At 38.6% G+C, this 26,587-nt stretch overlaps 1 protein-coding gene across 2 annotated transcripts in view; it reads left to right on the forward strand.

The window, feature by feature from the left end:
• Positions 1-654: 654 nt before the first annotated feature.
• Positions 655-26,587, forward strand: part of PRDM16 (PR/SET domain 16) — a 454,135-nt gene continuing 428,202 nt past the window's right edge. For both annotated transcript variants that reach the window (XM_075279930.1, XM_075279929.1), the window contains exon 1: positions 655-868. In XM_075279930.1, the coding sequence (XP_075136031.1) occupies positions 832-868 (37 nt within the window). In that variant the 5' untranslated portion in view covers positions 655-831. The remainder of the gene's footprint in view (positions 869-26,587) is intronic.

Below are 26,587 nucleotides of genomic sequence, written 5' to 3' on the forward strand. Positions count from 1 at the left end.
GGATCAATAACATCCAGTGAAGACAAAAATATCAGCTACATACTATATAGCTATAATAACCCTGTAAGAATAAAAGAAGGGTCAGAGCTCCCCATAGTCAGTGACTGCCCCAGCCTATAGAAGCTGCTGCATTCACTGCCAGTGATGGATGAAATATCATTGATTGTGCAGTGAAGCCCCCTGGCAGCGAAGGGGTTAAGGATCAGTGCCCCCTTCATCTTCCTTATTCTTTCCATAACCGAGAACTCTTTAATGCTTCCTATAGAGAATTTACTTACTGTGAAAAATTACATATATATATATATATATATATATATATATATATATATATATATATCCAATAATAGAGTCGGCTGTGGGAAAAAAATACAAGATGTCAATAGAAAAAGTGACATAATAGGATAATAAATACATAACATTGATATTATACAATGATAGTGCAAAGTTATTAGAAGCATGACATATCCATGAAAGGTATACATGTATCCCTCTGTCCTAGTGACTGCTACCTGGGTCCTTAAACAGATCCAATCCAGGGGCCAATTGCACTGGGTAAGATGTGATTTTTCTTAAAGAGGCAGTACAGAGCTGGAGCTTGAGAACAGGGAGGGAGAGCTGAGGGGGGAGATAAGTGATCTGAAGAGGACAAAAAAAAACCTGATGATGATGATGATTACACTGGAAACTTTCTTAGTCCTGGCGAGGGTGTCAGATTGAATGCTCTGTGCGCATGTGCAAAGGTGTCCAAACTGACAATGCTTATGAGATGAAGATAGTGTGTAGCTTGCTTCTGGGCTCAAGGAGGAGAAGAGAAATCTACAAGCCGACAAGATGAGATCCAAGGCGAGGGCGCGGAAACTGGCCAAAAGTAAGCAGCTTTCCCTTTCTCTCCTGTGCACTCTGGTGATCCACTGATCCCTTCCCTGCTGCTGCTGCTGCCGCCTGTGGATCCCTGCAGACAGATGAGCTGGTGCAGGGTGCCAGCACCTTACCCCCTTCCTCTGCTAGCTGATTATTGCCCAGTGTCCCCCCCTCTCCAGGGTGAGCAGGGAGCAGGCAGAGACCCCTCTCTCCATCCACAGCCCCTCTCAGCTCACACCTCTCCCTGCTCCTCTGGATCTACACTGGGACCCTGAAAATGGCAAATAAATGGAACAAGGAAACTTAACGAAAAGTTGACGAGAGGGAGAGCAACTTTTTTTTTCTTTATTGAAGCCTTCCAAGTGTTGTGAAATTATATTCCTGGCTGTAGAAATAGTGGGCGCTAGAGGGCTGCCCAGGACATAAGGAGGAGAGGGAGCAGCCTCACCAGACTCCATGTACAGAGAGGGGAACAGTCAGCAGCAAGTTCAGGGCAAAACACCCAGGGATCCCGGATCCAGCAGTGGATTCTCTCTGTGGATCTGATTCTACCTTTACTCTGTGCATTGGATGATTTAGGTTGGGGTGGGGGTGGTGGTGGGGGGGCTGGGGGTGCATTGTAATCCTGTATATATTGTGTATATTCCATTTCTTTGCTTGCAGTCCCGCTGGTGGAGGTGTATTGTGGAGCAGAGATTAGGATTATTCTTATTCTGGAGTCACCGCTTGTCGCTGGAGTTTGGGATTAAACTGCATATTCAGTCCTGTCAAATGTCTTACTTTCTGTTTCTATGTGGCTTTGGTAGTGGCACTGTAGAGCAGTTTGCTGTAGTTTGTGTCTTTGTGTTTATTTATACGTTCAGGTTGTTTATTCTATTTGCTTTTATGTTGCGATTTAAAGTCGCATGCGACGGTGCAGTCACTAGAGCAGATTCCAGTCTAAGGTGTTTTATAGGGAATATGCATGCACTGTATGCTTTTATTTTACTTCTATCTATGTCCATTGCACATAGGAAGTGCAACTATATGGCAGTCATACAGTGGACTGTCTCCATATTATACAGGAATGTTCGCAGTTTAGTAACACATTAACCTGCGACAGGAGCTTTAATCGATGGTCAGCTCCAGGGCCCAGTAACACTGGGATAAAATAACAGGGTGGCAGCAACAGATCCCAAATGTCGCAAAACTGAACTGAATTATTTATCAGAAGAAATCTATTTTTTATTAAATAAAATCATTAGAACATAATTAGGCATTATTTGATAGTTGTGTTATAATGTATATTATTATTATTATTATTATTATTATTATTATTATTATTATTATTATTATATTACATGGTTGCTTGCTTGTGTATACAATTAATCCCAAGGTGTTGGGGGTATTATGGCAATGTAATATTTAGAGGATATAGGCAGAAATCCCCATCTGCGGCCCCAGGTCCTCGCATATAGGTTGTGTGATTTTGGGAGAGTGAGGACTGATTAGAATCAGGTGTCTCATGCACTACAAGGCCCCAGCGTTTTATGGGGTTTCTGAGAAGGATTTTAGGGATCACAGTTCAAAACAGTAGCCTGGAGCTAAGGTTTCTCCATCCCCTGAGACTGCACAGGAGGAAAGCAGGAGCAGAGCAGGCACAGCCTCTATAGTATATATACAGGTTATAGTATATATATCTAAATGTCCATATATACTGTACCCAGAGCTGACTCAGCATGGAGGGCTATCACCTTGTACATAGCAGACCTTGTACAGTAATGAGTAGAGACAAATTCACTAAGTAGTTTCTGTGTATCAGGTGTTATACAGGCTATAAATATTGTAATAAACATAGACTATAGGTATATAGCTTATATATTACTAATTCGATTTATATAGATATATAGATATTCTATTGTATTTACATATTACAATGAATGTATTATGAATATAGATTTTTTGAAAAATTTAGTTGAGAGGTTAATATTGAGTTCCCATCTATTATATTTGTACCTAAAAGATCAGTATAATATAATGCAACAATGGCTTCATACAATACACTATACATAAGCGAGCGTGTATTTACTGTCTCACATATATATATATATATATATATATATATATATATATATATATATATATATATATATAGTGACTTCTATATATAAAGCACAGGTAGTAAAATGGCTTTTGCACCGGTCACTTATTTTCCATTATTAGTAGATGAGCTCAGAGCTGGGGAGGGGGAGTGAAGGCATTTAATACCACATCGGCTTTGTACACATATCCTAATAAATAAGAAGACCCCTGCCAGTCTGATATATATCTTACAATATAGGGGTAGAAGTGTTGTCTGTGTAGTGACTGTCGGCTCTTCGAGGTCACCACAATCCTTATACATCTTAGGGCATTGTCACAGCTCTTGTATGGTCGCAGACTTGCAGACATTCCGGTGTTTGGGATGTAGGTTTTGGTTCTTCAGACTTTAGACTCCAGTAAATTTGTGATTTGTTCCTTCTGAGCCGCTGCAATCTTTAAGAATTACTGATCGCTGAGTTTAATATATAAATGCATGACTTTAGGGTCATTTTATAGGATAACAGGCAATATTTAGAGCTGAGGGATGTTCAGGGAGATATAAACATGTGTAATAGATAGATAGATAGATAGATAGATAGATAGATAGATAGATAGATAGATAGATAGGAGATAGATAGTAGCTATAGATATATAGATAGATATAATTCAAGCAGATAATATGCAGCATCTAAGTCCCCACTTTCTCCTGTGCAGATTTAACCCTATTACTTCTGTCCCCAGAGGTTGTGTATGACAAGAGGATTTCTTTGGGGTCCCCTTATTTGATTTTACTCTGGAACAATATTTGGCTTGCATACTAAAGGGGTCATTGCTGTTTCCTTTAGGAGGAGTAGATCTGTTGTCACATTAGAGACAATGAGAAAAATAAAATAGTGGGGGCAGATGAGGTATAAATGAGCCTTGTTATGTATCTGCCAGCAGCTCTGCTGAAATGAAACAGTTTGTTGTCTACTGACTGGATGATGAAGGAACTTTGCACATTACACACTCCACTTGGTGACCATCTGGTATATTAGTTTCCTTACAAGAAGGGAACAATATATATATATTTTTTTTTATTTTACATTCCTTTAAACCATAGAATAAGAAATCAGAGAGTTGGTGATAATGATGATGATGATGATTATTATTATCACCATCATCATCAATATTGCTAAAACTAATAATATCAGAAATAGACAACTATTATTAATACTGTAATATCAATAATAACACTATTGTAAAAAATACTACTTCATCTACTACTGATAATAAAACTCAATTAATATTGCTACACCTATCACTAATAATAATAATACTACTAATAATGACACTATTATACCACCATCAGCTAATAATACAGTAATAAGATGAGTGATAACATCAGTCAGTATACAGCTGCTACTACAGACCGATACTACTACTATATTGTAGATCAATTCTGCCACCACTGCTAGGAGTAACAATTGTAATAATGCCAATGGTAATACTTCATTAATGCTACTATATACAGCTACTACAAGTATTAATAATAGTTATGACAATGGTAGCATTAAAATAATAATAATAATAATAATAATAATAATAATAATAATAATAATTATAATAATAATGCATCTAACATGCAACAATTCTAAATCACAACACAATTTATTATTATTATTATTATTATTATTATTATTATTTACAGCACAATCCTTTGCCACGGTAATGTGTATAAAATTGAATAAAGTCTATAGGACTCTCACATATAAATTTACCATTTTTGGGTGGTGAAGGAATGAGAGAGTCTTCTTGCCTGGGGGGTAAAAAGGTTGAGGGCCTGAATATAGGGTGCACCTTATTTTTGCAATTACCAGAGGCCATGTATCAATAGTATAGCCTGCACACTTTAGTATTTGTTGACATGCTGCTGGCAGTGTATAAAGTCAATGTCTTGAGTTACATGGCATGTCATAAACATCTCAGACCCCTGTGTCATTTTTTTGTACATATAGCTTATATTTTGGTGAGCTATTGTGTAATGAGATAGTATCTGCATCACATTAGTGTTGCTGTTTGGGTGTATTGGAATTAATAAATAGGCTGCAAGTTTAATACGCCATAAATCATTGGGGGAGGGGTTTGATATTAGGACTCTATATTAGTCTGTGCATTATTTCGGCCTTGATCACTGAGCTCCATACACACAGTGAAGTCTTTAGTATATGTACATTGTATAAGTATTTCCAAATATGTCTCCATATATGTATGCTGTACATGGAGATATAGAAATCCTTCAGTGTTCCCCTGTACAATAGCTACAACGTGGTCTCATGTTCTTCCACTGTTTGCGTAGTGTTTCAGTCTGAGCACATTCTCCCAGTGCCTCCTTGTCGAAACGCACTCATTTAGCATCTACTTAGTGCTCAACCTAATATTTTACCATGTCCCGAATGTCTCCAAAGAATGTTATTACCATCCTTTCTATTTATTCAAGCAATTAGAGGATACTAAGTGTTTCTGTTCCAGTAATCAACCAGATGTATAATTAAACTCAAAGGAAAAAAACATTGTCTGATTCTATAATTCTGCGGCATTTTGTTTGGATTTTAATCTAATTTTGGGTCAAGTAAATTGTCTCTTAACAGGGTGAACGTGTACAGTGTTGTGGGTGGCCTAACATGTCACTTTAGGAGAGAGCCTGGGGATAAGCATAGGTGGCCATGCAAATCTTGGATAGATTTTGTTTCTAAGTCTATGGATAATACAGCACAATAGCTAATAGTATATATAGTACCGCAAAGATATATAAGATGGTGAAATATAGTACTGGAAGAAGAAGTGGTAGTGTCTTGTTATGTCGTCTGGTACTAGGCCTGAATTGATAGCTTATCTGGGTTCTTGTTTGGACCTATACTACAATGTAAGCTCTTCGGTCAAATTCAAAATCTACAACGTTCCATTTAAATACTGGGCCTCTATAGGAACAACTACTATGTCTGCCCCCCTATAGCTACACCCCTGCTGTAATGTAGTAGCACAATACTAAAGCAGCCCTGGCCTGGCTGTATGTGGCAGACTGAGACTGCTGAAGGATTTTGGAGTCACCATTGGAAATCAATTCATGAAATAGACATCTTGCTGTCATAGCCTAAATACATGCTTTCACCCTTGGTGGTAGATCCGGCAGTCATTAAAGTGAAGTTCAGTTCTATAGTGTATTCTATAGTGGATACACATTTACTGATTCACCAGACCACTAAAACCTAATACCAGCAGTTTATCGGGAGAGATACTGATAAGTCATATGTAGGTAGGTAAACATACTGGAGATATAATGGAATGGTGATCATAAACATTACATAGTGTAGGATGAACATAGTATAGGTTATACAATCATTGAATGAATAAATGTCCAGTGGGTAATAGATTTGCAGACGCAGCTGGACAGGTTTTAGTCCATATTGGATATTACAGTCATTTGGACTCTGTAATGCCTGATGAAGGGACCTAGCAGTCCCGAAAGCTTGCAGTCTGTCATTAAAGGTATCAACTAGAGGGGACTCTCAATCTTTACATTTAATTTGGACTGGTCATACATGTCCTATGATACCAGACAAAGGACAAATTTATGGGATTTTAGTTTCAATATGTAAGAAAAAAAGACCTTTTGAAAAATTGACTCAGTTACCTTCTTTAGAGATGAGAATAGTAATGCTGATCACTCAATTTTACCCGTCAAGATTTCAATATGGGTAAAAATCATCTATTTTCGTCAACTTGGGCAGTACAGTGGTTCTGTGCCTAACAGTGTTACCTTATAGTGCTGGGGCCCTGGGTTTGAATCCATCCAAGGGCAATATCTGGTACTTTGGTCTCTTACACTCCAAAAAAGACACAGATAGGTTAGGCGGAAATGTAGATTGTGATCCTCCAATGAGGACAGCGATGACAATCTCTGTACACCTCTATGGTATATGCATGTAAAATAACTACAGCTTTAATCTTGACGTAGTGAACCTATGGTCAGGCATTTACTGGACTCTTTATCAGAGGTCTTAATGAAGGACTGAATGAATTGAATGGCTGATAACAGGGAACAATAGCTTTCATTCAGTCGTACTGTACAGTAAATGGCACTAAGCAAGGTTTACAAACTACAATTTTACCTGCAATTGAATCCATTCAGATGGTGTCATAAGAGTTATTAATGTGACTTGCACAAAACTTGTATATTCAGACGGCGCTATTGTGGTGACCATTATGTAAATACCTGAAGATTTTCTGTTCTGTGTATACAGTAGGTCTGGCCAGACCTTCAGTGCCCAATTTCAATCACTATTATAATGGAACAAGTCACATCCAAAAAACCCTTATTGCCTATAATGACCCCTTGTACAATTCTTCAGCATAATAATTGAATTGCAAGTGTGAATTTTGCAAAATCTTAATATGTTAACCTAGCCTATGCAGCAGATCCAGAGTACTACTTAGATACCCCCTCCACTTTTCCTATCAATATATATCATAGTACGCCAGCCCATGCTGTGACTTGTAGTTCAGCTGTTGATGGAAACCTAATGATCGGCCTTATTTTTTTAGTTTTTATTCTATGGCATGAACTTGTGCATTAACAATGCCTGCAAGGCTTTCCAGGTATAAAGTAGTTAAATTCCCATACCATCACTCCTTTTAGTTTGACCTATTCTACAGTGTTTGCAGAATTCACATTGGCTCATGTTGACCCACAGCATAAGCCCTGTGAAATTCTTTCCAAACATTACCCCTTCCTTGTTGTTCACATGAAGGGCACCTTCTTATAAAGACAATATCCCTCCCCCCCTTCTTCTTCCACACACAGGCCCATGTACACGCAAATTATTTTACAAACCTATATTATTAGCCTAAAGCGGGCGAGCATATGTGGAGTATGTAAAATGTTCACATGTGATGGAGCAGATTGTATTTCACAACAGTGCAGCCGAGTAATTCAAAGCTGTCGCTCAATGTAATGTTATACTGGGGATGTAACTACTAGGGAGCTGGCGGGGAAGAAAAGTCTACTTTCTGCACCCAACTATCATCAGCACATAATATGTATGGGATGTATATAGTATGTATACTAATATATATAGTGTACAGATGTATATAAACATCCAGCATTTGTTCTGTTAACACTACAGTCATAGTTGAATGTATTATATTGATACAATTGTGAATTACCTCTTACACTTCTACTTTTATGGTCTTCACTTTTTAGGGTTGACCAATATCACAGTTTATATTCCGTCTACCATACCTTACTTTATTATATGCTGTCATGCATTTCTATTATATCGTTTCTGATACCCCTATTGTATAAGCCCTATAAACCGAATTACATACAATTGTATAATCCTTGTTGAAGAGAAATCTATATACTTTTTTTTAGATATCATATCCTGTACACCTCTTACAGATCTCTATAATAGAGTAGAAGTTTATAGTCCTATTCCACAGTATTATACACCAATCAATCTTACCATTAAAACTGCCTAATAATATGAACTGTACAGTCCCATGTGTAGCAAGTTGTGATGCACTGTGTGATTCTCACACCCTTAGATCATGTACAGCATTATAGGGGATGTCATGAGTTTTATATTTACGACCCTTCCTTAGTAAGTCAATGGGAGCAGAGCTGCAGTACAGGCACCTGGCCACTATACAGGGCGTGGAGCCATCTGCGTCTGGTTTTTGTACACTGTATATTACACAAATCAGACGTACCCCCAAAAGGATGATCAATGTGTGGGGCGACTTTCAACTCCTACTCCAGTCAGATAGTTAAAATTAGGGGCCCTTCACATGGCGTAAGCACGCCGCTCATTTAGACACATATACACGTGCCCGAGTGCGGCACTTGAAAACAGAGCCCATTGATTTGAATGGGAAGCGCGCGTATATCGGCATATACGCACGCTTCCCATTGAAATCAATGGGCTCTATTTTGAAGCGCCGCGCTTGGCCATGTGTATACGTGTCTAAATGAGCGGTGTGCTTATGCCATGTGAAGGGGCCCTTATATTGAAAACCACCTTAACATTATGGTCTTTATTAAAGTCATTCAGATCCTCACGTTTGCCCATTTTTCCTACTTTTAACAGATGAACATCAAAAACTGGGGGTCGTAGCTTTGCAACTGTTAGACAGCCCACAGGATAGCATTAAATATCCTACATGAACAGTACCCTATACTCTTTATTACACAGTATCCTACACACCATTTACACTCCCTCACATAAACTTGGAGGTAACATTGGGTTTCCCCAAACAGAGGTTCATTATACAGTACCCTAACCCTACATATAGTCTTCTTTACCACCTGCAGTTTGGATCCTTTGTCTTCTACAACTTCCATATTCTACTTATTTTATTTACAGCAAATCTGCATCGAAATCTGACAAACGTGTAAAAGTCATGAATTTTGTAGTAAATTTGCCTGTAAAATGACTCCATGTGTGAACTGACCCTATAACCACAGAGAAATACTTTCATTGTTTTTCATTGTTCCAAACTTATACAGGTTCATTTACACTCACCGGCCACTTTATTAGGTACACCATGCTAGTAACGGGTTGGACCCCCTTTTGCCTTCAGAACTGCCTCAATTCTTCGTGGCATAGATTCAACAAGGTGCTGGAAGCATTCCTCAGAGATTTTGGTCCATATTGACATGATGGCATCACACAGTTGCCGCAGATTTGTCGGCTGCACATCCATGATGCCAATCTCCCGTTCCACCACATCCCAAAGATGCTCTATTGGATTGAGATCTGGTGACTGTGGAGGCCATTGGAGTACAGTGAACTCATTGTCATGTTCAAGAAACCAGTCTGAGATGATTCCAGCTTTATGACATGGCGCATTATCCTGCTGAAAGTAGCCATCAGATGTTGGGTACATTGTGGTCATAAAGGGATGGACATGGTCAGCAACAATACTCAGGTAGGCTTTGGCGTTGCAGCGATGCTCAATTGGTACCAAGGGGCCCAAAGAGTGCCAAGAAAATATTCCCCACACCATGACACCACCACCACCAGCCTGAACCGTTGATACAAGGCAGGATGGATCCATGCTTTCATGTTGTTGACGCCAAATTCTGACCCTACCATCCAAATGTCGCAGCAGAAATCAAGACTCATCAGACCAGGCAACGTTTTTCCAATCTTCAATTGTCCAATTTCGATGAGCTTGTGCAAATTGTAGCCTCAGTTTCCTGTTCTTAGCTGAAAGAAGTGGCACCCGGTGTGGTCTTCTGCTGCTGTAGCCCATCTGCCTCAAAGTTCGACGTACTGTGCGTTCAGAGATGCTCTTCTGGCTACCTTGGTTGTAACGGGTGGCTATTTGAGTCACTGTTGCCTTTCTATCAGCTCGAACCAGTCTGGCCATTCTCCTCTGACCTCTGGCATCAACAACGCATTTCCGCCCACAGAACTGCCGCTCACTGGATGTTTTTTCTTTTTCGGACCATTCTCTGTAAACCCTAGAGATGGTTGTGCGTGAAAATCCCAGTAGATCAGCAGTTTCTGAAATACTCAGACCAGCCCTTCTGGCACCAACAACCATGCCACGTTCAAAGGCACTCAAATCACCTTTCTTCCCCATACTGATGCTCGGTTTGAACTGCAGGAGATTGTCTTGACCATGTCTACATGTCTAAATGCACTGAGTTGCCGCCATGTGATTGGCTGATTAGAAATTAAGTGTTAACGAGCAGTTGGACAGGTGTACCTAATAAAGTGGCCGGTGAGTGTATATTGAAACCCAGGTACGAGTCCACTATCCTTGACGGTAGTGAGCGATGATGAAGAATATTCACAAATATTAAGATTTTTTTTTTCACATTTTACATTTTGATTTACCTATTGTCCATTATCCAGCAACCCAACCTATGAACAACCTGGTCTTCATTTGTACTGGCATCACAATGCCATTTATACCAACTCAAGGGTGTATATCCATACAGGAGGGGCTGAAAGGTTTTCTGACCGCAGCTCTGGTGTTACTGACTGGTATGAGTTGGGGTCATGCAATTTTATTCCAGAAGTCCCATGTTATCAGCCTTCCGTGGATTCTCAGTGCAAAGATACCTCTTATATTCATGGCTAGATGGTCTTATAAGATAAGAAATACATGAATATTTTATCCATTTGTCACTTTTCAGATCATTGTTCAACAAAGTAGATAGTAGAGTCAGATGACAGAAATGCGTAGTCTAACTGCTGTCTATTGTCTGTTGTACTGCTGTGTTTTAATAAAAGCTTTCCAATGTTTCATTGCAACAATAAGTGTAGTTATTGCATCTAGTAGTTTCTCCATATACAGAAAGAGTACATAAGATTTAAAGCAAACCTGCTTGTTAATGGGGTTCTCCAGGCTTAGCACAACATGGCAGCCTCACCTGTGCACAGGTATCACAGCTCATACCCCAACCTCAATAGAGCTGAGCGGCATTACCAGACACAACAGGTGGATAGATGTGGTGCTGTTTTTGATAGAATGCACCCGTGTTTTCTCAATTACACCCCTCGAAACACTACATTTTATTTTAACTGCAAAGTGGATGAGATTTTGGTTACCCCATCCACACATTGCAGAAAAATATCTGCAGCAGAAAAGCTGCGATTTAGAAAACGCTTGTGTTTTTGTAAATCGCAGCATGTGAATTATACCTAAAGAAATGCTGGTATTTTCTGTATACAGGTATAATAGAGGCAGAAAGTCTACAGAGGAAAACTGCAATGTGTTTCCTTGCGCCGCGGTCTTTTCCACAGTATTGTTTTGGCAGTGTTGTGCTGTGCAGGGCCTTAGCTTAAAAGATTATTTTCCTACATCTACATCTGGACGTTATAATCTTCTTTTTTACGCTGCTAATATTCATACTTGTAGTCTATAAAAATTACCTTCTCTTCTACTGATTCCTGGTGGGCTTGTGCTTATACAGAGAAGCCAATCTAACAGGCAGAGCTGCAGTATTACACAATTACATATTATTTACTATGTTGATCATACTATGATATCTCATCCTAAGTATCCATGTCACGGTGGGGGGCTCGTTCACATCTGCGCCCGGGAGTCCATTTTGCAGGTTTCCGTTTCCTGCACAAAACAGAGCAGGAGATGGAAACCTGCCGGCATCTTTTCAAACCCATTCATTTGAATGGGTTTGAAAGATGTGCGGCCGTGAGTGCTGGTGAGCATTTTGTTCTCTCCGCGGCAAAAACCTTTTTTTTTTTAAACGGACACAGAGTCGGACATGCAGTACTCTGTGTTCGATTTAAAAAAAATTGGTTTAGCCGCGGAGCGCATAAAACGCTCACCGGCGCTCATGGCCGGACTCGGCATGACAGGTTTCCGTCTTCTGCATGCAGAAAACCGCATGCAGACGGAAACCTGAGAACGAACTGCCGAACGCTGGTGTGAACCCAGCGTTACTTTATATTTTGCATTCCTTTTTTAGTCACTCTTAAGTTTGGATAAAAAAAATAAAAATAAAAATAATAATAATAATAATAATAATAATAATAATAAAAATAATAATAAAAAATGCAGGAAAATCTGCAACAAAAAAGTTTTTCTATGTGGGGTCTTACAGATTCTGGCTAACCCCATTCATACATTTTAGAAAAAAAAAACAGATGTGGAAAAGGTGCATTAAAAACAAACAAACAAACAGAAAAACGCATATCTTTTTGATGAATACGGCATGTCAATATTAGTTGTGTAAATGCGAGCGTTTTTCCTATAAGAGCCCGTGCACATGGAGTAAACGTGCACTCTTTTTTGCATAATACACGTGTAAAGAATACACGTATAAAAATCAGACTCCCATTGACTTCAATGATATTTTTTACATGTGAAAAAAATGCGCAAAAACAGTTTTTTTGTGCCTTATTTACATGTGTAAAAAATGTCATTGAAGTCAACTGGAGTCTGATTTTTACATGTGTATTCTTTACACTTGTATTATGCAAAAATGAGCACGCGTTTACTTCGTGTGCACGGGCCCTAACAAAGGAAGAAAAAAAACAGATAAAAATGCAGCAAAAACACAATGAAAAACACTACAGAATGCATAGCATTTTTTTAAATGCATTTTGTCCCCTGCATTTTTAAGCTTTGGTTCACTATGTGAGGCCTCAGTGTAAAAAAGTATATTCCTTAGGATAGGTCATATATTGAGAATCAGCGGAGGTCCAACACTGGGGACCCCTGCTGATCAGCTGTTTGATAAGGCTGCAGCATTCAGGTGAGTGTTATGATCTCTTCACAGAAAACTAAGCACAGCTCCACATATGTATAGCTCTGTGAATAGGTTATGTGACTAATAAATGGGATCTCATCTGGCCTGTGAAACAGAAGCTGACCCATTTGGTCTAGGATTGCGTATTCCCCCTCACCCTCAACTGATGTCCCATCCTGTAGATCAACTAACAATGCCTGAAAAACATTTTTATAACGCTGAAGCAAATCTAAGCTACCCAATATAAGTATCAAATAAATGTTAAAATTTCAATAATGTAAATTGCCCCAACCTATCAGTACCTAGAGACCTTTAGCAGTATCTCACGTGTCATGTAAGGGATTCATGTATGATATGTATGACATGACTGGAGATCTGGTTCCGTATTAGTCTATGTAGATGAGTTAGTACGTTGAGCAAAGCAGTAGTCATCAACTCTCTGATGACTAAGTCCTACTTGGGAAGTTATGGTGGTCTGTGGTTATCTATGATCAAAGAAGTTTAATAATTAACTATTCGTTTTCTATATTTATTCAATGGAAAAAAATCCAAAAATGTAATTTGTTCTCTATTGCGGCTTGAAAGCTGAATTCAGGCAAGGGATACTGCAAATAAAATCCTCAGAGGCCCTGTCCCACAGTTTTATCTCACCAAGGTTGGAAGCTTGGACACTTAAGAAACATCTGAATACAAATTTATAAATATTAGTAGCTTTTGCTTCCTCCCTTCATCTTCTCCTGTTTGTTTGGTCCTGCTTTGACTCATGTTACAATAAAACTGATAAATATATGAAGAAAACGCCATGACAGGCTGTAAGACAACTGGCTGGAACAGGGAACTGGTCAGAACCATCACCTCTAGTTGACTACCAACCGGAGACGGAAATGATCAGTAGGAATTTACCCCCTGAGTTTTTATGTAAGACAATATACCGCACACTGGCAAACAGTGGGGGCAACTATATTTCTTGTCTACTTTTATTATTCATTTCTAGATTTAGTTCTCTTTTAATGGTCCTTTAATATTCAACTTTGTGGTTAATTTGCAAAGCAGATGCTTCAGTGGTTCCTTATAATAATAAGAATTTTCATAAATAATATTATCTCCTTTAATTTTTCTCATATGTGGTTAGTAGGATTACCTTATCATTATTACATGGTTATTCTCATCTCTGTAAATCATGGTCAACACAATATTAAATGGCTGTTTCCAACCATCAGGAAAGGACTTTAAAAACAGGCTGTTTTCGTAACTCCAATAGAAGTGAATGGAAGCTACTGAAATAGTACAGCACCAGGGGCGTAACTTGAGGGGGTGCAGAGGGTGCAGTCACACTGGGGCATAGGAGCCTTAGGGGGCCCATAAGCACTGGCATCAGTATTGAGATTACAGCTTCCATCTGGCCCATAAGCCAAGGAGACCCACAGATTCCCCTAACCACACTAAGGTTTGATAAACTCCTTAGACGTAACCATCACTATCAAGAATTCACCGTAGGGATGAGGTAGGGGGCTCCAGACATAAGATTGCACCGGGGCCCACAAGACTTTAGTTACACCACTGTATAGCACACTTAACCATGCTACTTCCATAAGCGTAGCACCATAGAAACAATGTAGCTCAGGTGTGCAGCGATCATCTACCATTATCCTCCATGGGAGTTGCGGAAACAACATCCAGCAAGTCTGCTCACCATTTACAATAGGACGCCTCCTGGTGGTTAGGACTTGTGACCAGTTATTCCCATCTAGGTCCTTATTTGCCAAGTTGGGAACAACCCTGTAAGGCTAGGACTCCAAGGTGACTTCTGGTTATACAACAATCTAAGTGAAATTTCAGATATAGATGAACAACCTCAACTGGTTACCACTTGACAGAGTTCATGGTGGCGATCACAATATTGGAATTCTGTCAATTGTTACATCAACTTTTTTCCCTAAAGGACAACATTAATGTTGTACAGTGGTCACAATGACCCACCATGATTTTACCACGCGCTTGAAATTTTTTCAGAATTTTTAATTTTTATAGTAATTTTTCAGTAATTGTTTTCTAAAAAAATGTTTACAGCTCACCTGTCATAAATAAAATCCCCCAAAAAGATCAGAGCGCTTTCTCCTCTCGCCTGTTCTTCCAACTCAGTCTGATGCCTTTTGGCGTCAATCTGTTGAAGCTTCCCAGAAACATCTCTTTAAGTCCAAGTTATTTGCACCAATTTAGTCGTCACTGACAAGATAAATTTGTAGTAGAAGCGAGCAGTCAAAATGTGAAAAGAATACAAGTTAAAAGGCAAAAAAAAAGTTCTTTCTCTGTTTTTGTCTGTGAAAATTGGTTTAATTATATCAGTGGAATGTTTCTTTTCCAATTCTGTATGTAATTAACCCATCTCGCTGTCTGCAATTTATTTTAATAAAAAAATAAACCAACCGTGGGTTTCAGTTCCTCATCCCCCCGGGGACGGTTACGAATGATGTGTTTAATTCCATTAACTACAATGCAGCCTACTAGAAAAAAAAATGTTCAAAATCAGTTTTATCCAGTTTGCACAATGTTATGCGAAGCAAATCATTTCAATATTAAGTGTCACAAAGCCCATTGTAAATTCTAAAGAGAGAGCCTACAGCGATGTTCGTGTACTTTCCAATTATCATTAATGGCTTTTGAACAAGGTATGACGATGGCCTGATCTTTTTCATTTTTTTTCCCTTAACACCCAGTAATATAATAGTAAAAAGCAGAAATTGTTTAGGGCCCTATATGTGTTCCTATTAAGAAAAAAATAAAAATTTACAGTCTGTGTTTTAACAAACCTTCATAAAATGATCAAACAGTCACACTCGTTCAACGAAACAAAGGTAGCCTTACATTGTAGGTATCAGTAAAATATTAACCACACCACTTTATATTATGGCAGTTCAGTCTAAGCCTCCAGGCAGAAATACAAGATTCTTGCACAGACATCCAGATCTCACTGGCCATGTGTTTTCTGCTTCTGGTGTTTTTTTTTCTAGTTAGGGGCCTTATTTAAATTTTTAAAGGCTAAGGTCATATAAACACACTGTTATGTAAGTCACATTAATGTTTTTATTTCTTTGGAGATTTTTTTTCTCCCTTGCTAAGAATAAAAACAATTATTTGTAGCCAATTTTTACAAAATTATTGTTCTTTGGGGATAGTGTGTTTGTGGATAAAGGTTGTAGAAGGTCTTTACTGATTATAATAAGGACTGTGACATTTTTTGGGGGGTTGAGGTGGGGGGTACTTTATCCTGATTTTGGAAAACTACAAGATTCCTATAAGGAATAGTCCAAAAAAGAAAAAACACAACAATAGAAGGCTTGGCTCACTCACCTTGGGCTCAGGAAAGAAAACTGAGGCTCTAACCGTAAAAAAAATGTATCAAAAAAACATCCCAGCTAGAGATGAGTGAACACTGTTCGGATCAGCCGATCCGAACAGCACGCTCCCATAGAAATGAATGGAAGCACCTGGCACGCAGACTTTGCTGGCGGCCGGCCGCTTAACCCCCAACGTGCCGGCCGCTTCCATTCATTTCTATGGGAGCGTGCTGTGAGCGTGCTGTTAGGAACGGCTGTTCTGAACAGTGTTCGCTCATCTCTAAATTCCCAGCACTAAAAAAATTTAAAAGGGGATGTTTAGTTAGTAAATATGTAATATGAAACCCAACGGACAAAAATTATATGGCCTAAAGGTCCTTGCTTATGGCAACATTCCATTGACCAATGCTTATCTGAAATATATATCTGGTACACCACTGATAACATACTGCTCATTGAGGCTACAAAGCGTATAATGTATGGAGATCTATCAAACGTCTGATGGGCTAAAAAGTTTTCAAAACATTTCAAAAGGAGATTTTTAAGGAAATTTTTCAAATATTTGGAAAATCTTTGTGTGTTTCTCTCATAAAAGTCAAATGTCAAACTCCTTAATGTCCAGTGACACCTTCAACAGACAGGTATTTCATGTTCAGAGGACCTAGACATATCATGTTCAGAGGAATGGCCCATATATACATATCTGTGGGATGAGCAGCGCATGCGTACTGTGAGCGCAATCCACTCTAAGTTTCACCGTATTGAAGTCCGAATGAATAAAGTTGATGTACAAGCTAGCTTAGAGAAACACACATACACACACAGCTATGGTGTATATAGTGGGGTCTGCTTTAATGGAGGGAAAGAGGTAGTTTTAATACATTGTATAGACAAAGAACAAGTTGGATTAATATAATCAGCATAACATGATTGGTGGCAAAGTTGTAAAATAGTTCTGGCACATGGCTATTGGATAAGAAACTGGAGAGAAGTCATATCCTATTAAAGGGAGATGTGAGCTCTCTAAACAAAGAGTTATACAAAATGGCTGCAGGCATGGCACCACATGGCCCTGGAATGGAATCCAAAATGGAGGTTACACAAGCTGACATCCTCCACAGTACTGAGCTACGAAAGGGGAAGAGGCTGTTGCTAGACTCCTTTGGCAGTAGTATCTCTCCCCAAGGAGAAAAGATTTGGGCTGTTGAATTCTAACTTCCTGATCCTTATCTCAAGCAACATTTGCCATTAGAGGATAGTTGGGACGCCCCACAAACATTAGATGATTAGCTAAACCCATTGAAATGGAGAGGTTTGCTAACATACATGTAATGTGCCTCTCTCCTACTGACTGTAGGCTGGCAAAAAAGGAAGTAATGCATGACCAGGATGAGACAAAGTATAGAGTTTTTGGAAAAGCTGGAAAAATTGTATACCCAAAACGGTGTAATAGGAGCAACACTGTAATTCCTATTACTTCCGGCTCCAACAGGCTCCAGAAACAGCTGGTCTGTGTGGGGTTCAGGTGTCAGAAACCCACAGATCATATACCATACTGGAAGAACCCCTTTAACAAGAATTGCAAAGTACATTTTTTTAATATTTTGATGCATTGCAGAAATTGTGGCAAAAGTGTACAAATCCTTTTAGTTATGTTTGCTGTAAAAACCAATGCCAGCAACCAACAAGTTGGAAGACAAGGAAAACATATGGTCCTATAGGAGCCCAAACAGGCTGAAGTGGAATTAAAGGGGTATTCTTATCTCAATAAGTCAGGGTCTTGTAGGTGGGACCAGGTAATAATAATAACTGTTCAATGAAATTGTTAAGCAAAATGGAAAATATGTAGACCCCTGGCTTAAGGAACCCTATTTGTCAGTAGAATGTAAAGGATTTTTTCTCCATTATTGGCCATGAAATAAAATCTCATTGTAAATCCATTTGGTGACATGCAAACATGTATGCAAAAATGTAGAAATCCAGCATTATTCACATCAATCATGCGCCTCAATGCTCTCATTTAAAAATAAGAAGCTTTTTAGATATTATATAATTATCCTCCTAGTGTCAGGTTCCCAGATAATGATGCGTCTGTGTGTGAAAATATTAAATTGCAATAACATGTGCTAGGAATGCTTTTTCTAAATGGAGTATTCAGTTCACAGACTGGCCGGTCGACAAGGCTACTGAGTGACGGGGCACAAATGGTGTCATGACAAATCTTTAGACCTGCTATGTAGTTTGATGTGGTCTGTTCACCTATTGTTCAGACAAAGTGACCATTAAACTTCTCTGTCGTAGAGTCTTTGGCAAGTCATTGTGGACAACTAGATCTTTGAATTTATGGCCTACACAGATACATCTAAGGGACCTTTTACAGGGACAGATGATTCACCAGTAATGATGATCAAAGGTATAGGAAGGTGATCGGTGGTGATTTATTTCGACTTACCAGTTATCGAGAGGGGTTTGTAAGTTATGAAACATTATGCTCATGATCCTTCATTCAGACCTATGTTCTCATGGACATAAACTGGCCTGCATTATAGTCTAATATTCCGACAATGTAAACTCTGAGTAGATAGTCTAAAGATGCACCAAATGTAGCATGTTAATGCACCCTATAGAATAGACTTACCATATCTTTTTAGACCGCACAGTAGACGCTTTACTGTTACAGACACCAACTTATGGATGACTTATTTTCACCCACAAACCAATTGGTGCTTGCCAGTAATATCAGGAACCAACGTTCATAAGAACATTCACCTAATCATCCGCCAGTGTAAAAGGCCCTTTAAAGGTTCTACACCTTTGGGGCCAGAATACAAGAAGAGCAAGGGAGAGGTTTCCAAATTGTCTCTAGCACTTAGTAGACTTTATCTCAAAGTTCCCTCAAGTTTTTCAGGCACCATTAGCCTCCAAGTGCTCCATCATGCTATTGCTACTGTGGGCAAAGGTCCCACAACATTTTTGATCCAAGTGCGTTTACCAATACTCCATAGTATCTGTACCCTATATAATATGAACTCACATAGGACATGTTAATCCCAATGAAAAGTCCATACTGGGAGACCTCTTCAATTACAGAGATACATGCTGATACCTAATAAGCATATATCTGCTAGTCTGCACATGAAGATGAATCGAATTAAGTAGGGATGATATATTATACCATCCGGTCCTATTGTTTCTTCCCATATAAGCTTTACTAGAGGTGCCAGTGATCACAATGGCATTAACCCTTACATTAGGGTGAGCCTTAGGAAGACACAGATAATATGATCCCAAGGAGTTTATAGTATTCTAGAACCACTGAAGGTGGTCAGTAAAGCTTCATATAAAACATAAGGCTGAAAGACTCTTTGTCAACAGCCAAATACTAATTCCAGTCCCTCAGTTCCTCACAACCACAGGTAACATAACCAATAGCAAATATACAGATGGGGAAATAAAATTTCCTAAGTCAGAGGTAAGAGAATGTTTAAAGAGAGGGAGGAATCTGCCAGCGCTCATTGCAGGGTATTATGACACATCTACAATAAGAACTGACTGTCAGCACTTGTCTTCAGCTGTGTAAATATGTATTTATCTATTTCACTGGAAATATGACTTTTCACTTTCATGCAGTACATATTTGTGTATAATGTGGTCTGTTTTCTATCTATGGCATTCCTGCTGTCAGCATCTATACTAAGAGTAAAGTTTAGTCCACCAACGGTAGTGAACTATGTGTCCTGACTCCGGGCATACCCTGGCAGATTTCTATCTGGTAGCCCCTGGTTTTAGTGGTCAAGTAGATTAGAAAGGATTAGTGCTATCATATTAATCTAGGAGATGACTGAGCCATCAGATGGTTGGGCAATGATTTAGGGAGCACACATAAGGCATTGACAAAGGCACACAAATTTTTCCTTTTGCATGCATTATATAGTGCCTCCATTGCTTCTAGGAGAGAATATCACCATAATATGGCGGACGTGTGTATGGTCACATCAGTCCTGATACTCAGACGATCGATTGTGTATCTCATCCTCCATGTAAAGTGCCTTTATCAGTGTTTGCTGATGGAACCAGGGATGCTTTTCCCCTGTATTACTCCATCTTCCAATTGATATAACATTGTACCTTCAACCAGCAGGTATTAGCTTTTAAAGGGAGTGTTTCACCAGAACCCCAATATATCAACCAGGCCCTGCAGATAGATAGGTTAGGGTCACCTGAATTGTGAATTGGTGCCTCTTAGGGGCAATGGCAATGCCTTGATTGCTTTAGAGGGCTCATTTGCCTATTGACAGAAACAGCAATATCTCGACAATGGAGTTGCAAAGTGAAAGCACCATTTGACTCAGGTGACATAACCTATCTGCAGGGCTGGTCATGGGTTACTATACTGGCTTCTGGCTCCTTCTAGCCCTAACTCTGTTGCTGATGCTCATGGGACACTTTTCCGTAGCCAGCCATCTTGTACAGTGCAAAAAAAAAAAAGTATCTTTAATATTCTCTGGAACAGTCAATGCTCCAAACTGAAAAATTACATTTTTTTTTCATCCAATTTTTGCTTGGGAAATGAGACACGCCAAGCCTGTTTTATTTCTGTTTCAATGTGAAAAGTTACTCTGATACTTTTAAAAACATATAATGAGTCATAAAACTAATGATCTAAATTAAAAGAGAAAAGTATCAACATCAGTGTTTCTGGGAAGGTGGTCCTGAGATTGCTCGGCCAGACCATGTCCTTAATCATTCCATAGCAAAGAGAAAAAAAACTCCGTTTACTCTAGGAAAATACTTAAGTAAATGCAAGTAAAGAAATACATAGCTTCATTTCATGGCCGAGAGCTGGCAAATTTTACACTCAATTCGTAAAGAAAACAGAAACTTAATTAGAGGATTTATAGGAACCCAATGCGAGCATGCTAGGTGACAGGTAAAAAGCACATGATCTCTTGGTATAGGCACAGCAGGTCAACATTTATTCATTATACATCCCGTACGTTTGTACAGATGTATATCAGGCTTATACAAATAGAGATCTCATGTTTTTAATCTCAGTACAAGCTTTCCAGACCAGGCTATAATTCAGGAATATGGCTCCAAGAAATAGTGAAAGGTGCTAGATTTACGGAGTTTGAGGTCTCGTTCACATGACCGCATTATGGATCCGTATAGGTTCACTGCAGTGTTGTTCTATGGAGGCTGCCGTATCTCCGTATTTAAAACATTTTTTGGCCTTGGTCTATCAGACACTATGTGGATACTAATTCACCATTGGAAGGATTAAACATGACTACCCTAATATGGAATTAGATCAGATTTACCCCTCTAAACTATTGACACAGGAACAAGATTATGGAAGTCAAGTTTTGTTAAAGCAGTTGTGCTAGACAAGGAATTTGATGACCAGTCCTTAGGATAGGTCATCAATATTAGACGGGTAGGGGGTCAGCACCTGGTACCTTACGATTAGCTTTTTGAAGAAGTCACAACATTTGGACAAGTGCTGCTGACTCTTAACTACTATAGGGTTATGCATTGTGCTTGGTATTGAGACTGAGCTTGTTTCATTTGAATGAGACAGAGTTGTATAGGGGCCATATGACAGGTGAAGCGGCACTTCAATCATTTAATCTGTGGGTGTCCAGGTTCTCAGACTTGGTGATCAATTTTTTAGTCCCAGAAATCCCCTTTAAAAGTAAGGGAAATTTATCCCATTTTGGGTACAAGATGACTCCAGCTTGATTGTAACATTGTGAGAACAAAATAAGACCTTCTTCACATATGCATTGGTGTTAGATCCATTGCATAACTAACTTCGGAGGTGCTAGATGGGTCCATTGGGTTCCGATGAGATATCTGACATTTTGAAGGGAAAAATATTGCTGCAGAATTAAAAGACAGAATTACGTTATGTCTGAAATAGATGTAAAGAAAGTCTAAAATATTCAGGTCATAGAGAAAGTAGAGGAAAAGATGTGAGCCGAGCAGAGAGAGATGTCTTTGTACGCAGGTCGAAATCATAGACGGCTTCCATGAAATCCAAAATGGCTATCAATGTTTGCAACTTCCTGTCTCTCGTTACATAATCTTAGGGGAAAAAAGATCTCTTCCCATATGTCTGAATAGTCTGGTAGCGTCTTATTCCTGTTTCTCAATGGGGTTGCCAATGACGGCTCCTTTGTACAGGTTCCCCAGTTGACACCAGCAGCAATATCCTATTTGTGTGAGGAGACCGATGTAGGCCTCAGTAGTGACCTCTTCACGAATGACATGACTGACTGGCCTCACCAGTGTGGAAACCTCCGGCCATAACCATTGTTATTCCTAGTGCAGGGCATGAAGGGGCGGCACATGATAAGGGTATTCAAAGAACAGCAGAGATAGAAGTCATGCCGTGACCCCCTCAGGCTCTGCATCGGCCATAACATTAAGTATGTCTGCCATTAGAGTTCATGTTGTTTACCTCAGCTTTCCCCTGAATCTGCTTTTTATTGTAGCAATGCGTAGGTGCTTCAGTATCTAGGAAATCTCATGGCCCACAGTTTTGGGAACAGTAATGGCAACCACATTTGTGGTCACTCAGCTTTCCCAGGAACAGAACAGAGCTGCTGAATGTAGTTTTTACTGACTGGACAGACTGGGGACAACCCAAGGACACATATACAAATGCACTATGTAAAATAATATTATATTAAGACTTTCCCATCAAGATTTTTCTCAAATTGCTCTATAAACAGGACCATCAATTTGATCAGACTTCTTCTAGATCATTTTCATTTCCATTAGTTGGACAGACAGACGTCTGGATGGATTTGCGCCATCCATCAAGTACCATGATAAAAACAGTAACTGCCTTTAGTATTTATAAAGAAATAAATGAACCCTTCCTAGAGATTCATGGCTGCGAGTTTTCTACCTCCGGTTTATCCATCCGACCAAAGCTAAATCATAAAACCTGAAACTAGACATGATTAACACATTCACAGAGCTCCTCTCAGAATGTCACCGGCAGGACTCAACTCAGCCTTTTTATAGGAGAACTGAAAAGGAGAAGGGTGTTAGGATAGGCCATAAAATGTTACATACCTGTGAGGGGAGGTATGGATGGAAATATAAATTCTGGCCCTGTGCTACCCAGACCCGAGCTGTTTGGGTATGTGAAAGGTTTTATAATGTAAAAATCACTTCTCCTCTTGTCTAAAAGAGTCTGCATAGAGTCAAAGCACGCTTCTAGGAATGCTCTTCGTGGTAGAGCTGAAGAATGTTGAAAATCTATCTATCTATCTATCTATCTATCTATCTATCTATCTATCTATCTATCTATCTATCTTCTATATCACACTCATATATCTGTCTATCATCTATCTATCTATCTATCTATCTATCTATCTATCATCTATCTATCTATCTATCTATCTATCTATCATCTATGTCACATATATATCATCTATGTTACATCTATCTATCTATCTATCTATCTATCTATCTATCTATCTATCTAATACATCTATCTATCTATCTATCTATCAATCTATCTATAATCTATGTCACACTCATATATCTATCTATCTATCTATCTATCTATCTATGTCACATCTATCTATCTATCTATCTATCTATCTATCTATCTATCTATCTATCTATCTATCATCTATGACATATCTATCTATCATCTATCTATCATTTATCTATCTAATACATCTATCTATCTATCTATCTATCATCTATGTCACATATATATCATCTATGTTACATCTATCTATCTATCTATCATCTATCATTTATCTATCGAATACATCTATCTATCTATCTATCTATCTATCTATCATCTATGTCACATATATATCATCTATGTTACATCTACTATCTATCTATCTATCTATTTATCTATCTATCTATCTATCATCTGTCACATATATATCATCTATGTTACATCTACTATCTATCTATCTATCTATCTATCTATCTATCTATCATCTATCATTTATCTATCGAATACATCTATCTATCTATCTATCATCTATGTCACATATATATCATCTATGTTACATCTATTATCTATCTATTATCTATCTATCTATCTATCTATCTATTATCTATCTATCTATCTATCTATTATCTATCTATCTATTATCTATCTATCTATTATCTATCTATCTATCTATCTATCTATCTATCTATCTATCTATCTATCTATCTATCATCTATGTTACATCTATCTATCTATCTATCTATCTATCTATCTATCTATCATCTATGTCACATCTATCTATCTATCTATCTATCTATCTATCTATCTATCTATCTATCTATCATCTATCATCTATTTAGCTATCATCTCTGTCACATCTATCTATTTATCTATTGATCTCATTTCTATCTGTCTATCACTATTTCTGCTGCATAGTATGTTAGTGAGGGATGTGTGCTGTATGAATCAAAATTCTTGACTTTTCTCATGGATAGTAGGCCAAGAAGTAGAATATTCTATAACTACACCACACCCTCATAGATTGTAAGCCCTCGCGGGCAGGGCCCTCTACCCCACTGTGCCAGCCGATCACTGTTAGTATGATATGTACCTGTATATTTTGTGTATTGTATGTAACCCCCAAATGTAAAGCACCATGGAATTAATGGTGCTATATAAATAAACAATAATAATAATAATAATAGGTGTACCAGATGTATGGATCTCACGAAGAACTACACAAAGCCAAAGATAAAATAGCTCAGCTACGAGCCATTTTGGATGGAGTTCCCTTTTAATTGTAATTCACTTAAAGCCTACTGCTTGTCATGGCCCTCATGGTATTCTCTGCAGTGTAGGGCTGGAGTAGAATTGACATTGGCAGCCTTGCTATTCTTTTATTTAGGTATTTATTTTTGGCTGTATGGTGAATATTTTTTAAATTTGTTTACCAACTTATTTTTTAATGCAAAATGAGTTATGAAAATACATAAAAGTAAACAAGCTATATGGCATAAACCGTATCATTAAAATTGTATTTTAGAGGCGGCTTTATGTGATTGCACATCAGGCTGTACAGTCACACTGAATCACAGCTGGAGCTTTGCACACAGGCACAGCGATCGCTATTTACACAGTCGTTCCGCTACATAGAATTCTATGTGCTCTTTATTTATACGAAAGGTAACAAGTATGAGGCAAAACACCAGCAGAGTTCCTTATAAATGTCAGAACTTCCTATTTTATTGAACACCACCTGCAGTCCCCCATTAACCTCACATGGTACCTGTGACTAAACGCAGCACAGTATCCTGCAGGGGCTACATTCTACATTATAAACACTGGATTTTTATATTTCACTCCAAACCGAAAATGCAAATTGGCTTCCGTAGCAGGCCTGTTATTAACAGATATAGGTGTCTATATAGGCACAAAGCTGCACAATGATTACACACCTTTTAGGATTTTTTTGCACAATTTCATAGGATCCAACCAATTACAATCAATTGTAGCAATAATGGGTGCGTGAAATCATGTTTCAGAATATTTAGAGTTGACTGCTACCATGGTAGTGTGTAAGCATCTATGTATGCAAGATTTTTCTTTTTTTAAATGTAGATCAAAAAGCCTCACATAGAGCTCACAATGTACATTTTCCCTATCAGTATGTCTTTGGAACATGGGATGGAAATCTATGCAAACACAGGGAGAACATACAAACTCCTTGCAGATGTTTTTTTTTCTCCGTGGCGGGATTTGAACACCAGGACCCCAGCACTGCGAGGCTACAGTGCTAACCTCTGAGCCACCGTGTGGCCCCTATGCAAGAGTTTTCTCCATGGATTTGTAAGCAGAAAATTCACAGCATTTTACAGAAGCAGCAAGTTGGATGATTTTTTTACCAAAGTCAACGGGAGGTTTTTTTTTTCCACGCTGAAATTCCACACCAAATCCCTTCCCATGTTCCTCCATATAAATGGACCCCTACTTGGCACGGTCAATAATAATTAGGACACAACTATAACATGGGACTCCAGCTTAACTTCATTGTCTATTGGGAATCTGACATAGTCTGAAATCTCCTATCTT

Source organism: Leptodactylus fuscus, chromosome 6, assembly GCF_031893055.1.
Source record: "Leptodactylus fuscus isolate aLepFus1 chromosome 6, aLepFus1.hap2, whole genome shotgun sequence".
Taxonomy (NCBI): domain Eukaryota; kingdom Metazoa; phylum Chordata; class Amphibia; order Anura; family Leptodactylidae; genus Leptodactylus; species Leptodactylus fuscus.